The following is a 16,937-nucleotide window of genomic DNA, read 5'->3' as shown; positions in this document are numbered from 1 at the left end:
CCATTAGTCATGCTGTTATTCAAGAACAGTACATGAAGCCATTACAGCACTTACGCAACTATAAAATCTGTACATGGTATTATGTACATCGCAATGATCATAAAATTAATCTAGGTCATATACACTGTTCCTTTTGATTCAGGCTGAACACAAGTTTGATAAAAGTCACTTGTTCTTTTTACATATTAGTCCAAAGAATTTTGTTGAAAAGCCAGTGTCAGCATTGATTAGAGCAATCAGGGTTGAACTTTTACTGTTCTTGTTACATATGTAAACTGCTTTGGCTCTAGGCAGTGTGGGCCTCATTTAGCCTGAGGACACAATGATAATGAATCAAGTTCTGGGTGTAAATCATACCAGAAAATCTATAAGAGGGGGACTTTATAACATTACAGAAGTTCTTAATCTGATTTTTATAGTTAAATTTAATCACAATCCAGATAAACTGATGCGTAAATTCAAACAACTATAATCTAATCTAAAATAATTATAAAGCAGTTGAGAAGTTACTTTTTTATTTAGTATACAACATCAGTATAGGTATCTGACAACTTTTTGCTACTATTATTTAGTTCAGATGATTACAATGATTTGCTCTTTGATCGTATATTGTACTACTACTTTATCCATGTATCCTAATATTCCTTATGGATTAGACAAATAACATTTGTCTAATAACATGAAAACATCTGGGACTTACTTGTCATCCACATGAAGGCAGGGGGGGCACTTTATAGCCAGCCATGTTTTCCACTGGATGTGCCGCACTTTGTATACTTGTCCAAAGCCACCGGACCCTATCTTCTCCCAGCACCCAAACTCGGACGAACCAAAGGTCCTTAAAAGCCCCATATTCCCATGGGGAGACTCTGCAACATCCATATTTAGGCTCGAAATGTTTCAGTAGTTCGTTATGTCTTCCCTTTGACGCCAATTGGAAATATGTAGGTGTGAAGTCAAGCACAAACCTGCCGCTTATGAGCTCTTCTTCTTCCTTGTTTTTCCTCTTGCCTGACTCACGTGGCCCCTCCCTCTCTCCAGGTAAAAAGGGGCGGGGCCGGTGCGTGACGTCACTTCCCATATATGAAAACAGTGTGGAAAAACATGAGAGTCCACAAGGCATGTAGCTGTCACTGTATGCCTTCTTCACACTATTGTTAACCAGACCCCCTGCAGTCTGCACATCATCAAGTTTCACTTAAGAAAAGGCGAAAATAATATTTGCAATTTGCCCGAGTCCAAATGTTCAGGAATGTGTTTTTTTCATAAACAGAGCTTTTGTCCATTGTGTCATTATCCAGCCAGCATTCCCTTAGGTCAGAAGAGGGAATATACGTTAACAATAGGAGTGATATGTGATAGCAGCTAGGTCTGGGAATGTGTGGATTTATCTTTTCAACACAAATGAGAAGGATGGATTCTGTTTCTGTAATAACTGCAGACACAGAACCGGTCTCTTAAACACCTGTCACAAGATAAAGACTTAACCATTTCTGTACATTTACACCACACCGGGCAATTAATTGATAATTGAATTGTAATCAAGACTGAGATTCAGTCCTGTTTGTCAATGATTCTTTGAAGGAAGAAAAATTAACTGCTGTTGTGTAAATGGCAACGAGTAAAAGTCTGTATTGTTTATAATCTTGAAATCAATTTTCACAAACTTATGGCAGTTTCATATTGTCATGTTGTCCAGTGTGCTTGTTTATGATATTGTTAACAGTTTGTAAAATGAAAAATTATAACCAAGTTTGAATAGATTTAAATAAATAAATACATATATTTTCAAGTAGAAATCGTCCAAACAGCTACACCAAGTACAATTTTGAAGACTACACCACAAAATTTAAGTAAATAATAGCTTAACAAGGTTAAGTGTATATAAAATTATTCTCCATATCCTTAGAGACAAGCAGGTATACGTCATAAAAACAAGTTATCTATGGAGAGTGTAAACCACTCACAATAAAAAGTAAATAAATAAATAAATAAATAAAAAAAGAATGTATGTTTGTAATGTATTATGTATTGCAATTTTTTGGCAACAAAGGCTTTGTGATTGAATAAATGCAAAATACAGTTTAATGCCATATTATAACATTCCCATGGAGACAGACAGGTGGTAGTCCTAATCCCCAATAAAGTTATATAGTACAACTATGATTAATCTAATAATAATATATATTTTAAATATTTATCTTTTTTATTTCCCCTTTTTCGCAAAAAGTAAATGTAACTCACCACTGCTCAACTTTGCTGGGTGGGTCTGGTCACTGATTGACACCCCCCTCTCTCAGTGACCACTTTGCAGATCGAAAACACAACCATTAACATATGCAGGTGACTTGCAAGGTGAAACTAGGAGGAAGTGTGAATGAGCCTTTTAACATAATAATATAGGTCTGACTTAAGTGTTAATGTGATGTTGGAAACACCAGCTATAACAATAAATACAGCTTTGGTTAGTAGTCAAGTTTGGTCTTCTGTTTTCATGTGCCAGCGCTGAATGTAACTCAATTACATTTACATGAGTAACTTTAAAAGAAACTGTTCTTAACTTTTTCATGCTGTATACTCTTACTCCTACTTTATTCATATTTTGAATACTACTCAACTCTACTACTCTACTACACTACACAAGTGCATTGTATAACATTCCTAGAGCGTCCATCAAATGCTTTTCACAGTGTGACATTAAACTTTTCTAACCAGACCAAGACAGTGGCAACCCCACTCACAGCCAGAAGGTCTGTTTTTGAGCTATCTCAGCCTAAAAGTTACATAGTACATCTCCAAGGAACTTTTTCTAATATTTGTCCACTATATTTTCCAAATATAGCTACTTGAAAATCAGCACTTCCAACTCCAGTACAGTTTTTGGCCACTCTACCACCTCTGCCAATAATATATATGTTTTCTATGTAATATTTTATTACATAAATGCTTTCATATTAGACCCTGGAGTCTGAACTTGCAGTCAATGGCCTGAACTCCACTCAATGACGCCCTCTAGTGTATCTAACTTCAAGTACTCTTTTTACTCTCAGGTTCTCTTCCCTTGTAATTTAAAAGCTAAACTATTGAGATAATGTGACTAAATTATAACCAAAAAGTCAGTACATATGCTGCCTATATAAAACACACCAACAAATTCAATCATATTTACTTTTTAAGTATAAAAATTTTTCAGCATGTTTCAAAGGAATGAGAAAATGTAAAATACAACATTCAAAAATAATTTTTCACATGATAGTACAATTAGTTTCAGTTCATTTTACCAGTGTCAGGTTTGATTGAGTAACAGATGGGTAAACAATGGATATTACAGCCATGCAGTTTAAAGGCTTAGACAGAAGGCATTCCCAAATTTATCAAAATGCTTTGGTTTTGATGGGTGAGAAAATAAAAATCTTGCTACATTTTGTCAGCAAGTGCCAATATTTAAAAAGTCCAGTGGAGAGGCATCAGCGTGAGTTCTGTTTAACTCTACAGTGAATACAAATGTATTACAGAAATTATGTAATGTGATGAGAAGCGTCCAGCGCTTCAGGTTTTAAGTAGCTAAACATTGGCTGAGATGAACCACTTGCTTGTGTAACAGGAGACTGGCTCAGTCCAGATTGTCCAAGGTCTTGGTTCTGATTGTCTTGGTTCTCCACAGAAGCCTCTGCCCCTGCACCGACAGTGCTGCCCTCTGCTGGTGGGACAGGTCTCCAGGTGAGAGTGGGAGGCTCCAGAGGATGGCTCATAGGATTGACCAGAGTGGTGAGGTTAATGAAGTGAGCCACAGACTGAGGGGCTGCTGTGGGGCCCACTGTCTCTGGGACCAGCTCTGCAGGGCGGTTGTGAAGCATGGCAGAGCCACTGACGGTGTCAAAGGTCACGGTGAGGATGGGGTTGTCCAAGTGACCCACGGCCACAGGCTGAAGGCTGGTGAACTGAGTTGGGGGGGTGCTGGTGATGGGAGTCACAGTTATGTTTGTCAGACCCACTGAGCTGTTAGAGGACGAGGCAGCAGACACATTAGGATCAGCCAGGACCACCACCTGAAAATGAGGAAACAAAATGCTTTATTTAGTGACTGTGGTTCATATTTTACTTACTGCTCCTGTAGACAAAGTGCCTTCTCAGAAATTATGTGGAGGAAGCAACTTTTGTATTCATTACTAACAAATCTAGTACATTAAAACCATAGTAACCTTTTTAACTCTACTCTACCTGTTGAATGCTCTGCACTGCAGAGCTGGTCTCTGTCTCCTCTCCAACAATGACAGTTCTAAACTCAGGCATGGACTCTTGTTTTGTTGGAGTGAAATCCACAAAGTCATCTGGATCGGACAGTTCTGGATCTGCTTGAGCTCTTTGCTTCTTCTTGGTGTTACGAGGCGGTCGGCTGGGTCTCGCTTGAGACAAAGAGTCCTTTTCCAGACTAAGAGTGGGCTACAGAAATGAATAGCAGAAAATATTCAAAATATGTGCTTGTTTGATTACAAAACTTAAAGTAGCAATATTTCTAACCTGTACAATGCTGACTGAGGAGTCATTGATAGTTGAAGTTTCCTGCAGATCGTCAAATTCATCCATTCTCATAGAGACCAACTGAACAAAACACCAGCAGTCATTTCTGTGTCTTTAAAAGTGCTTTAACATTACCACAGTTCTGAGCCTCACCTCGGGGTGTTTGCGGCGCAGGTGTCTGTTCATTGAGGCACGGGTGGACACCTTTGTCCCACATAAGTCACATGACTGCGCCTCCACCTTCTCATGGGTCAGGTGCACATGCTTCTGCAGCATGTACTCTGTCAGATACTTTTTGTCACACGTTGGACATGTCCAGGTCTTACCCACTACATAAGAATAACCAAATAAATAAACTCTCTGCACACAATACCACAGTGTTTTTAGCTTTAACTTACCTGTATGAATGAGCTTATGTGTCTCCAGAGTTGTCCTCTCACTAAAGGTTTTCCCACACAGTTCACACATAAAGTCTTTTATGCCTTAATGAAACATTAAAAAACATAACAATCAGGTGTAGTCACTTGACTCTGGTGTCTAAGGCTGCTGTAATGTCCTTCTCACTCCCTCAGCTTCAAAAAGCCTACAAACCCGGTATGGGCTGGACCTCAGTAATTAGCCCCAGTAAATTTGTTGACTGTCCAGCCAAAACTTTACAAAGACTTGCAGGTCTGGAGCCATATCCCGTCTCGCTGATTTCAGAAACTGGCCTACACAAAGTCTATGGAGTTTGATGTATTTACAGTAAAGACACAGAAGACAGACTCACCTGTGTGCCTCTTGTAGTGCTTCAGCATGTTGACTTTCTGAGCAAATTTGCGGTTACACACTTTACACTCGTACTCTTTGATGCCTTTGTGGAGCTTCATGTGATGTCTCAGAGCATGCTTAGTCTTCATACCTGAAAACAATCAATAAAACAATATGCAGCACATAACATAAAATAAAGCTTGCTTGGCTTCTGAGATCTGACAAGAATAGGCTTTGAACTGGACTATATAGACTGTAAAACACATGGCAAAAGACATTTCATAACAATCTAGAAGCCTCCATATTTGAAACTTTATTTGCTAAAAAAAAATATATATATATATATCTACAGACATACTCATCTGAATAGCTGACTAATTGAAAAAAAAAAAGGCTCACTAATCAGCTAAAATGTTAGTCAGTCTATATGAGACAATAGGTAATCTATAGGTTACCTTTGCCACACTCTGCACATAGGTAGTCTCTGATGTCGTCATGGACCCTCAGGTGCTCCTTCAGCATGTCTTTTCTGGCAAACGATTTGCCACACTTATCACAGCTGTGACTTTTGACCCCTGTAATAACACATGGACAGTACTGTGATTGTAACATGGTCAGTGTTCAGTCCGTTTAATCTCTCACTACATACGTTTACTCACCAGTGTGGATGATCTTATGTCTCTCCAGGTTTCCATAGCTATTGAAAATGCGCCCACAGACCTCACATGGGTGGATGTACCTAACAGACAAATTGTTTTAGGGGGACATATGATATATGTATGACATGTAAGATTGACTTTAATGAGCAATTCACCCATGTTATAACAGTGTTCGCTCAACATTAACAAGCTCATAATTATATTTAATTGATTCATGCATGTTCAGAAATGTCACACGGCAATTTTTCCCAAAAAAATAAATAAAGATTAAAGAGAATCCCTTGCTTGCCTCTGTGAAATACCACAATGAAGGGGCTGGATCTCTCAGTTCTGCAGTTTTGAATGGAAAGTCAGTGGGCCTGTTTCTATTATCAAGCTGTTTTAGATCAATATTGCAGTGTAAAATAAACAGAATGTAACATAACCCATTATACACATGATATTGAATTAAATATTTAATACTTCCAAAATTATCAATGAAACTTACGTTCTTATTGCTGTTTAGGAGTAAATCTTACTTTTGCACGGCGGGGTCAGGGAGCTGCTCTCTGTGAATGACCAGATGTGCGTTGTACGTGGCCTTCAGAGCGAAGCGTCTGTTACAGATCCCACAGCCATAACCGCGCTCTTTGTGCTGCTCCATGATGTGCTTTAGATACTCTTTACCCTTCGCAAATGACAGCTGAGACAAAAGCACAGTGTTATACATTTGTACACAGATTGGAGTAGAGTATAGACTGTATAAAGAAGTGGACTAAAGGAGTGTGACGTCACCTTTAGCGTTTGGCTCCAGTCAAATGAAGCTCACAAGGCTAGCAGTTATGGGATGTGTTTGGAGCCAAGTTCAATATTAAGAATAGGAATTTATTTATTGACACAATAGGAAAAATAATACCCCAGGATCATGTAGAGCGGGTTAATATGAACAATTTAAGACCAAAATGACGAGTCTCACTGCAACATTTACACAGAGAGGGGTGACAGTTTTTCAATCTGAAGCTACTTGGAGCCAATGTCGATGGAGCCGGAGGTGCCCCCAAGCTCACTTCCTATTTGGCGGGTAGCTATATCCATTTTATATACAGTCTATAGAGTAGAGTGGTGTATTCATAGACACTATATAAAGTATATATAGGGCCTATGGGATGCAGAATTTGGCCATTCTTACTTGATAAAAGCACGATAAGGGCAGCCAGATGACTTGTAATTGAATAAAAATTCATTTCAAATTCAATAAATTTAAATGAACACACTGAATGGAAAAGGCTACAATTTCCTCTACAAACAAAGACAAAAATCCCAATTTGATATTTCTTTGTAATCATTCAACCCTAAACACAAATAAAGAATAGTGGTGTATACACATATAGGATCCATCTATTCTTACTTGACATTTTTTGCAGTTGTATTTGTGTCGGTCAGGATCCTCTAACTCATCTTCCTCATCTGTTTCTTCACTGTCCTCTGCAGAAATCCCAATTTTCTTGATGAAGTCTTCTCGTTCCTGCTCATCCATAAGTGCAATGTCCTAAAAAAAAGCGTTGGATACATAAGCCTGATCTCTTTCATTTTAGTGGATAATGTTTATTAAAATTTATATTGACCTATTATCTATTATCTCTACACAATGAACTGAATATTGTTAAAAATAAAATGTTGTTTTTTTTTCTATGTAAAAATAAAGTAAACCAGATGGTTGAATGATGATGTTAGCGTTTAAAATGAGAGGCAAAAAGACACCTTAAGGTAATTAATGGATGTTTCTAAGTAATAAATAAAGGAACATGATTTGACGTGCAATGCCATGTTGCAGAAAATTCCTCAAATCCCAGAATAACTGTACACATTTTTATGCTACAGATTTCTCCAGGGATTTTATTGTAATTACACCTATAAACCACAAATTGGCTGCAGGAACATTTTAGTTCATTAAAGGGGCACTATGCAACTGTTTTGGTGGAGAGTTCACCACCTATTTGTCTCCAAAGAGATATAAATATTCCAGTTTTGCATTAAACTTATCCATCTTGCTTTTATTCACCAACAGGTGTTTTTATTGCTCAATACATAAAATACCTTAAACATACATTCATTCATTCATAACATACATTCTTCCTGTATACCGGACACCTCTCCACAGATCTCACCTGCAACTTGGCCTGGTGGCATTACTTGCTTGTCTCTATGGTAGTATTAAATCTCATCTCCATGGAGACAAGCACTGCATGGACCCTCAACCACAAAAGTTCCTCAGTGCACCTTTAATTACCTTGAAGTGGACATGGATGTGATCCCGAAGCACGTCCACTCTGAAGAACTTGCGGCCACAGATCTCGCAGGTGTATTTCTTATCTCCGTGAGTGAGCAGGTGCTTGTTCATATTACTCCTGCAGGAGAACACCTGTGTACACAAAATACTGCGTTAGACACTTATCGCTCAGACGTCATGCCCTTGGTGACAGATTTCATTTATGTTGTGCAGTTGTAACCTTTCCACAGATTGGACAAGGCGATGGCTCCTTTCTGTACTTGATGTTTTCTTCACTGTTGGCCTCCAGATCTTCTCTCTTTGTGTTTTTGGCTCCTGTGTACAATTAGTTTAGGTTTAAGAACAGAGCAGGCAACATATAATAAAAGTTCTATATTATGCAAAACTGACTCTTGTGAGCATTAAGCCATGCTTTTACCTCCTCAAAAACAAACCTGGAGTTGTGTTTTGTTTCATTCACACTGTTTGGTTAATAGTCTGTCATATCCAAATCTCAAAATACCCTGTCCCACCCTGTGATGTCATGTAGTGATGATTTTCACCATAACAGCTCCTTTTACCTTTAGTTCAGTAGAGACGGGAAATTCCTGTGCTGAAAATATCCAAATTACTCTAGAGAAGGTGTTTGGAATTTAAAACACAGTGGAGCACTTGCTGTATTACTTGTATTGTTTTCCGCAGCGTTTGTGTTTTAAACATGTGTGAATGAAACAAAACACAACTCCAGGTATGTTTGTGAGGAGGAAACAACATTACAACACAGAAAACATCAGAAAATAGCCTAATATGGGCCCTTCAAGGCACTATCTAATACAGTATAATAGCAAAGTACCAGCAAAGCAAATACAAAACTACACATATACTGATATTTTACTCTCTGCTTTACTATATACATTTTTAAATAAAAAAAGATGTTATTGGTTTGTCTGTAATATTCCACAGTATGGCGTTAAACCTATCTATCTTGAAGTTATTGAATTATTGGTGTTTTATTGTGTTTTATTGTTATAGTATTGTCAAAAATATCTTCAAAAGCATGCATTCTTACACAGATGTCATATGTAAATGTGCCTGCTACTGCCACCTGTTTCATTCCACGGAGATAGATATGTTTAATAGCACGGAAACGAGCAGTTGCAAATAATTGACCCTCTGCCAGACACAGACCGCCTTTAACTGAATTAACAAATATTGACTAATAGATCTTCATTACCAGAAGATGGTGTTATACCAAATAATACAGCATCTCATTTTAAGATCTGGCAGTGTTATTATTTTTTTCATCTGAATAAAATATAGCAGTTTCATTACATTCCTAAACATTTATAATATGTCCATCTAATTTGTCTAAATGTCTAAATGCTTTAAAACTCTTTATATTCAAACACGTGTTCATTTGTCAAAACATTTTAAGATTAATTGAAATAATTGTTTTTTTATTTAGTCTGCAATAATGTCTACAGTACTTTAAGTTATAAGTTGACAAAAATGTGTGTAATGCAGTCTTAGTTTTAGTCTTTATGATTACTTTTTATCTTGTTTTAATCTTTTAATCGTTTTAGTCAGCAAAAATATGACAATGACAAAAATAGGAGTACAGGTAGATGAAAAGCAGCCTCACCCACACCGTGTCTCCGGTGGTGTTCGAGCATCACATCTTTGCGGTAAAACATCTTGTTGCAGATCTCACAAGAGTAAAGTTTGTCTCCATGTTTTTTCTTGTGCTTGGACAGGTTACTGTTGGTGGAGAAGAACCGCGAGCAGATGTCACACTGGAAAGTCTTGTCATCTGGAAAAATAAAAATAAAAGTTCTGTTAAGGTCCAAATCAAAAGAAAGTTGAAATTGGCACACATTTAAGTAGCTTCTTCAGTTTTGCAGGGCCCTGGTAAGGGGCTGCCTTAAATATCTCTAAACGGAGGAGATATTTCAACCTTGTTTGGCTGTTTCATAGTACATATATGTTTAAGGGAGTTTTCACACATTACTGCACTCTGTGGAGCAGTTGTAGTGCACACTAGCTTTAACTTCACTGTTGGGTCAGCCGCCCCATGAGCCAAATGAGCCACATGAGAGGAGATCAGCTGACCACCATAAGTTATTTCCATGACAACCGGCTTCATGAAAACACTCTTCCCTGGGGCTGCTCGCAGTGGTCTTTCTTTCATGTGTGGCTAAATGTACCATGAGGACTATGCACGCTGGTGGAGCAGAACAGCCCACAGACCACGGCTTAAATGTCCAGACAGAGTCAGGAGAAGTGTTGTTGATATTAAGTTCCAGTTCACCTTGTTAGACGAATGTTTCAAACTGCTAGCTCTGAAATGCCCATTCATAAAAAATATAAGTGATACAAGCACTTTTGAACCCATTTCAAGCACTATAACTTGCACCGTGAACTGCACATTCCAGTCTGGGGCTGGCCACTTCCAAACTGCACTCACTTTAAGAGTGTGACAGGAACCTGTTTCAGGCCGTTAAATACTTTCCAGAATGTGGCCGTCATGTTCATGACCCTCTCGGATTGAACACTCTTCTAGCTACATGAACCTAACTAGTGTCAGTGTGAAAACACTCTTAAAGTTTATTGTTATTATTTATTAGTATTTACCTGTTCTGCAGTTGTGAAATTTCAAGGCATTTTCTAGACGAAAGGATTTCTCACAGGTGTTGCACTTATATTTGTACTCCAGATCAGGCTGGTGAACAGTAAACACATTATACACATTAAACAGGCACTAAAACAAAACTTCCTTTGAAGAGGTACCTACCATTGTCTTGCTGTGCTTATAAGAGATGTGCTGCTTCAGGCTTTCTTTGCGGCTAAATAACTTGTCACAGTCGTCACATTTAAAGAGCTTGTCCCCTAAAATATAACATATAAATATATATTATATTGTCTTCATTATGTTTCTATATGTCATGTGTCTGTCTCACCATGGGAGCGGATGTGTCTGTTCAGATTGCTGCTGTTTTGGAAGATCTTGCTGCACAAGGAGCAGCGGTACACCTTCTTTTGGTCTCGAAGTTTGGGCCTTTTGATGACCGGCTCAGACTCTGTGTCGTGGGCTGGGACAATGCTTTCAATTGGTGCCATTTCTGGTGTAGTTTCAGTTTCCTCCAAAACGGAACTGTGTTTTATTGGCTTTGAAACTGTATTTATGGCAAGAGAGACAGAGAAATGATTTCAGTACAGTGAATACAGTAAAACAATACTTTGTACCACTGACAATAATAATTCTAAAACAGGATAATTCCAGTAAAAAAAAAAATTGTAGAGACTGATATTGTAATGTGTGTGTCAGCAGTAAATAGCAGAGATCAGTTAATCATTTGACCAACTACAGCTCAAATATTATCATAGGCTTAATCCTATAAAGAATAAGAAAAACATCAATTCCAGTGCAAATAAAAGGTACATGTAATAATTGTTGAGCATATGTTTATTCATCAATTTTGTTGAAGGTCCCATATTATGTTATTTTCTATTCTATGTTCTCATTGAAACATGGCTGGAGTTGTGGTTTGTTTCATTCACTCACGTTTAACACAAAAACCCTCTCAAACAGAAAACACACTTTAATTTTTGTAACATGAAAGTACTTGTTGATGAGATACTGCCTTACTCAGAACATATCCTACCTTTGCTTTTGTTTGCAGTGGTAGAGATGGTGGGTCTGCGCCCTCTGTTTCTTCTCCCCCGGACGGGACCTTTCTTCTGTGTGCGTGGAGCAGAAGGGGGACCTGCATCCACCTCTGGAAAAACGTGACTGTCTTCTTGTGGGTCGATTGGAAGCACCATTTTTACATCATCTGTGAAAAGAAAACGAAAAAGTTAATAATTAAAGATGCACTATGTCATTTTTTGAGGGAGGGTCCTCCACCTGCTTGTCTCTATGGAAATGCTATTGCTTTACCTGGTGTTGTGAAACAGTTTTGTTGGTGAACTATGCTATATAAATAAAGTGGATTGGATTGCTATGTTCCACAGTATTCATTTGTTTATCTCCATGGAGACTCTGGGGCAAGTTACAGGCCAGATCTGTGGAGAGGTGACCCTGCATACAATTAGAATGCATGCTTTGAAGATATTCTTTAGCTGTAAAATGACATCTAATTAAATAAGATAAGTGCAAGATAGAGGAGATCGATGCTATACTGTGGAACATTCCAAACAAAGTAATAACATTTCTATGGAGACAAGTGGACAACTGACCCTCTACCAGAAAGTTACATTGTGAAACTTTAATAATAACAGTTGTACAGTTGTAAGAATCATGAATCAAGAAATGTCTAACACAGAACCTACTTGAATTGTGCTCTTCAACATCTGTCAGCAATTTGGGTCCAGTTTTCTCTAAAATCAAATGTTTATGGACAGTTAGTTTTTATTATAACAAAATCTTTAAATATATATAGGTTTCATAGTGTAAGATATGTAAACAGACCTGATGGAGGTAAGGGAGGTTGAAGTGGAGGTTTTAACATTGGTTTCTCCATCTTCTTAGCGTAAAAGGCACCGTACCATACTCGCAGCTCAGTACCTGGTAGGACATCCTAGGAACCACATCATCAAGTTCATGAGATTTCACAATATACTAGGACCACTGTAGTTTAAAACAGAGCTGAAGGACAGGTCAGAAGTCTACAAATTTGCTGTTAAACTGTCAGACTGTAGATTGGTTGATCTGGTTTATGGCCAATATGTTTCTAATTACCGGGCCTGTCCACATGTAACAAAAACACAAAAAAACACAAATTTCCATGTCTTCTCTGTCAACATAAATAAACAAAAGTCAAATGCTTCACAGTGCAGTGCTGTTATTAAACCCTAAACACTGATTATTGTCAATTAAAAAGACTTTAAGCCTTAAGTTTAATAATGGCAAGTTTGTGAAGCCAATCCCAAACAAATAACAATGATAAGAGCAACATTTGAGAATAACAAGTTGGGACATTTCTTTTAGTGAATCTCCCATAGAGTTACATACAAACCTGCCCTCCATTTAATTCAAAATCAAAAACATGTATGTAACGTCTAATATAGTCACAAAGCAGTTCACATCTATTGATTAATTATGATTGATTATCTTAGCATACTTGTGAGGTGTTGAAGTACACATCGTCATCTTGTTGATACGCTGTCAGATTCTGATGACTGTGGTCTGTGGCAGGTCTCACGAGCATCATCCAATTACAGTCCTCCTCATTGCTGGTGTTAAAACACACCACAGTGCCATCTTTTTGAAAAACCTGATCAGTGAGAGAAAGTAACAGTTAGAGCTGCAAGATTAACTGCAATCTCACTGAAATTTCTATTTGAATGGACACAATTAGAAAATGGCAAAACCTGCAATTTTCAAAGTATTATAATATCCTCCACAAACAACAAAATCTTATTTCTGCATACATACTACTAACCATGTAGTTGAGATCTGTGCAAACATGTTCTGAAAGTGATTTATCAATTCTTCTGGACATGTTTAAAATTGGAACTTTGAACAGAATCCTATTATTAAAAGGTGAATTGTGTAACTTTTTAGTGGAAAGTCTGTCAAAAGCTTTTCTCCATGGAGATGTTATTGCTTTGTCTGTAGTGTTTCACATAATGATATTAACCCTTTCTATCTTCACGGAGACCAAACCAGACCAAGTTACAGGTCAGATCTGCGGAAGAGCAACCCCACTCACAGTCTGAATGAATGTTTTGTGTGTAATTTTGAGTTATAAATAAAACCACCTGTAATTTAATAAATGTCAAGGTAGAGCTGTTTGGGACATTCCAGGCAAAACAATGACATCTCAAGTAGGTGACGGACCGAATGAAACAAGTATGTGATGGAGCCTCTACCAGAAAAGTTACACAATGCACCTTTAAAACATAAATCACAATCTAATCACAATGTTCATCAGGAAAATCATAATGAGATATTTTTCTCTAATCATTCAGCCCTTGAAACAATAGGAAATAATACAGCAGGAAAAGATTTGTCCTTGTTGCAGAAAAAGGAAACCACCTTAAGAGGAAATGTCCCCTCTCTTTGTAAATGGGAGACTCTTTTAGCCTCAAAGGGTCCAAATCGTGTTCTCTTGACAAGGCGTCGTAGTACAAAAACTCCCTCTTCTCCGGTCTTCACTTCTCTGATCTCCAAACTGTTCGGTAAGGAGGACCTAAAGAAAAATAAATAAATAAACATATTACCAGTGGTGGATGAAGTCCCCAATTTTGTTACTCAATTAAAAGTACAGATACAGGCGCAAAAGATACTCAGGTAAAAGTATCAAATATGGAAATGTAGAATATTCTACGGAAAGAAATAACATAACCATGGAGACAAATAAATGGTGTATAGAAAATAGAAATGTTAGACAGTGTGTAACATGCAAGCCAACTTGATGGTTTTATCCAGTGTGTAGTTAGAGATTTGTGTCAGTTACACTTGACCAGACATTAGGAATTTAGAGTATGCTTATCAACAGCAAAAAGCATTTTAAGTGGACGGAAAATATATAAGGTCCAAGATAATGTTTAATCTTTAGATGTGAATAATTGTGTAAATACTGGAAGGGGGGATTTACCTCGCTCTGCTGAGTACAAAAGAGTCCTGTACAGTCACTAGGGGCCCCAGTTCAGGACACTCCGAGTCATGGTACTGTCCACAGTCATCACACCCTGCAACACAACGTCAGCAACAGCAGCTCAAACAAAAAGCCCCTCTACATATTATAATGTACATGGGCCATACTTACAGACAAACTCATCTGGTGTTGGATCAGCCATTGTGCCAACCTAAAACCTGGGAACAGAATGGATTAATGAAATTTCCGTGACAACAACAATCAAAATGTTGATCTTATAAATAAACCTTAAAGGAGGAAGGAAAGGACCCATATTACGCTACTTTTTGGTCTATGTTATTCTGTTGCTTCCTCATCACAAACATACCAGGAGTTGTGTTTTGTTTCATTTACACTTTTAACACAGAAATCCTGTCTTTTAGTCCTCTCAAACAGAAAACACTCCCACCTGTTCCACCTTGTGATATGTGGTTATACACGTTTTTTAAACTTCATTTGGATGATTTCAGACCTGGAATTGTTAATCTCTACTGAACTAAAGATAAAAGGTAGCAGTTCACTTGAAAACTACTGCTTCATGGCATCACAAAGTTGAACAGAGCATTTTGATCTTTGGAGATGTGGACAAACTAATAATAAAGGATTACTCAAACATGTGAAAATGAAACAAAACTCAAATACAGGTATGTTTTTGAGAAGGTAAAAACATTCTGACATGGCTTAAAGCTCACAGAAGTCATTATGTAATATATGCCCTTTACTAAACTTGATTTTATCAGAATGAGAAAGTTTTATTGCCATGGCTAGTGCACAAACAAACAAAATTCCCCAACTAGGAACTTGCATCATGTATATGGTGCAACATAAAACAATGATTAGGCCTAATAATGGTACAAAATATAAATGATGATAATTAAAATAAAGGCATGCATAACAAAAATAAAGTGTAATGTAAGGGCAGCCTACTCTTATACTTTAATGACTATTTCTGCAGTATTTGCTCCAACCTGCTGTTGAACTACAGGTGCAGATTAGCATTCATGCTATAACCTGGCATCAGCATCTTTCCTATGACTTTTGTCTTGGGTGATCTAATGTTGTGCACTGTTCCTGTACAAGTGAAACCATACCATTCTATACCATGCTATGAGATTAACTACACCGTTTCATGTCATTGGTCAAAATAGAGCGGGAATTCACTATCACATGTGTTGAATTACAATGTTAAAACACCAAGTAGCCTATGCAGTTTGGACTTGAGTCATCCTTTCTCAAACTGCAGTCCAGCTATGAGATGAGATCCGGGATTTCAGCCGCTCCCAAACTCTAGCCGGGTTTTAACTCCGATCTGAGCAGCTCCTCTTTGGCGACTGTAACAAAGAACAGTCGGCATGGCGGATGGACTGGAGACGCACAACACCAAACGGGAGTCAGGGTTGATCAGTCCCCCCACGCCGCGGCCACAGGCCCGTAAGCCGCGCAAACCGAGGCATTCAAACCGGCTGCAACTTTTCAACATATCGGCGCCGCCATTTGAGCTAACTGTGGCGTATGTTTTTAGAGAAACGTGTTACCTTTTCTGCAAAAGACCCTTCATTTATCGAGTCCTGACTCCGGGTTCCAATCCGCTCCAGAAACGGCGCAGGACCGGAAACCAACCTCGCCCACGGAATTATGGGAGTTGTAGGCGCTTGAGCAAGTGTTACAGCAATGCAGTGGGGGGAAAGTGAAACAAACTCTGACTTCTGTATGTGCATTTAAACATATAAATATATCATAATACTATACCACACTTTGCAGGGAGGAATACACTGATAAAATAATAATTATTAAAATTACAGGTGTATTTGCATTTATAGGCACACCTTTAAAAGGAGATCCAATATGCTTTTTGGGGGTATTTACTATCAAACTGCAATTTACATATTACTTTTAATTTTTTTATGCGACTTTTTTTAACATTTGTCCGAGAATTTTATATTTTTGAATAATCGCAAGTACAGAGAAGTGGGTGGCCATGAGAAAACCCAAGCCTCAAATGCATGACGTTACACGATTATTCAAACATGCATGAATCAGTTTAAGTACAACTTGTATTTGATTGTATTATTGTATAAGCAAATGAGGAAAAAGCATTACAACATGGTTAAAAGCTCATAA

At 37.9% G+C, this 16,937-nt stretch overlaps 1 protein-coding gene across 2 annotated transcripts; it reads right to left on the bottom strand.

The window, feature by feature from the left end:
• Positions 1 to 3,154: 3,154 nt before the first annotated feature.
• prdm15 (PR domain containing 15) lies at positions 3,155 to 16,930 on the bottom strand. Of its 2 annotated transcripts, none has more exons than XM_055149018.1 (24): positions 16,352 to 16,930; positions 14,949 to 14,995; positions 14,778 to 14,871; positions 14,216 to 14,369; positions 13,299 to 13,451; positions 12,647 to 12,755; positions 12,508 to 12,555; positions 11,841 to 12,011; positions 11,136 to 11,351; positions 10,970 to 11,064; positions 10,810 to 10,897; positions 9,821 to 9,988; positions 8,420 to 8,514; positions 8,200 to 8,331; positions 7,318 to 7,458; positions 6,449 to 6,612; positions 5,931 to 6,010; positions 5,727 to 5,846; positions 5,291 to 5,422; positions 4,920 to 5,003; positions 4,675 to 4,850; positions 4,522 to 4,602; positions 4,222 to 4,443; positions 3,155 to 4,049 (listed from the first exon to the last, which is right to left on the bottom strand). In XM_055149018.1, exons 2-24 carry the CDS (start codon positions 14,977 to 14,979, stop codon positions 3,519 to 3,521), a joined length of 3,285 nt encoding a protein of 1,094 aa, XP_055004993.1. In that variant the 5' UTR covers positions 14,980 to 14,995; positions 16,352 to 16,930; the 3' UTR covers positions 3,155 to 3,518. The 2 variants fall into 2 exon arrangements, with proteins under 2 accessions (XP_055004993.1, XP_055004994.1); XM_055149019.1 differs by lacking the exon at positions 16,352 to 16,930 and adding an exon at positions 15,065 to 15,832.
• Between the last annotated feature and the right edge of the window lie 7 nt (positions 16,931 to 16,937).

The sequence above is a fragment of the Boleophthalmus pectinirostris genome, unplaced genomic scaffold, assembly GCF_026225935.1.
Source record: "Boleophthalmus pectinirostris isolate CB_2022bp ecotype Guang Dong unplaced genomic scaffold, ASM2622593v1 HiC_scaffold_12, whole genome shotgun sequence".
Classification (NCBI taxonomy): domain Eukaryota; kingdom Metazoa; phylum Chordata; class Actinopteri; order Gobiiformes; family Gobiidae; genus Boleophthalmus; species Boleophthalmus pectinirostris.
This window is presented reverse-complemented; position numbering and strand designations above follow the sequence as displayed.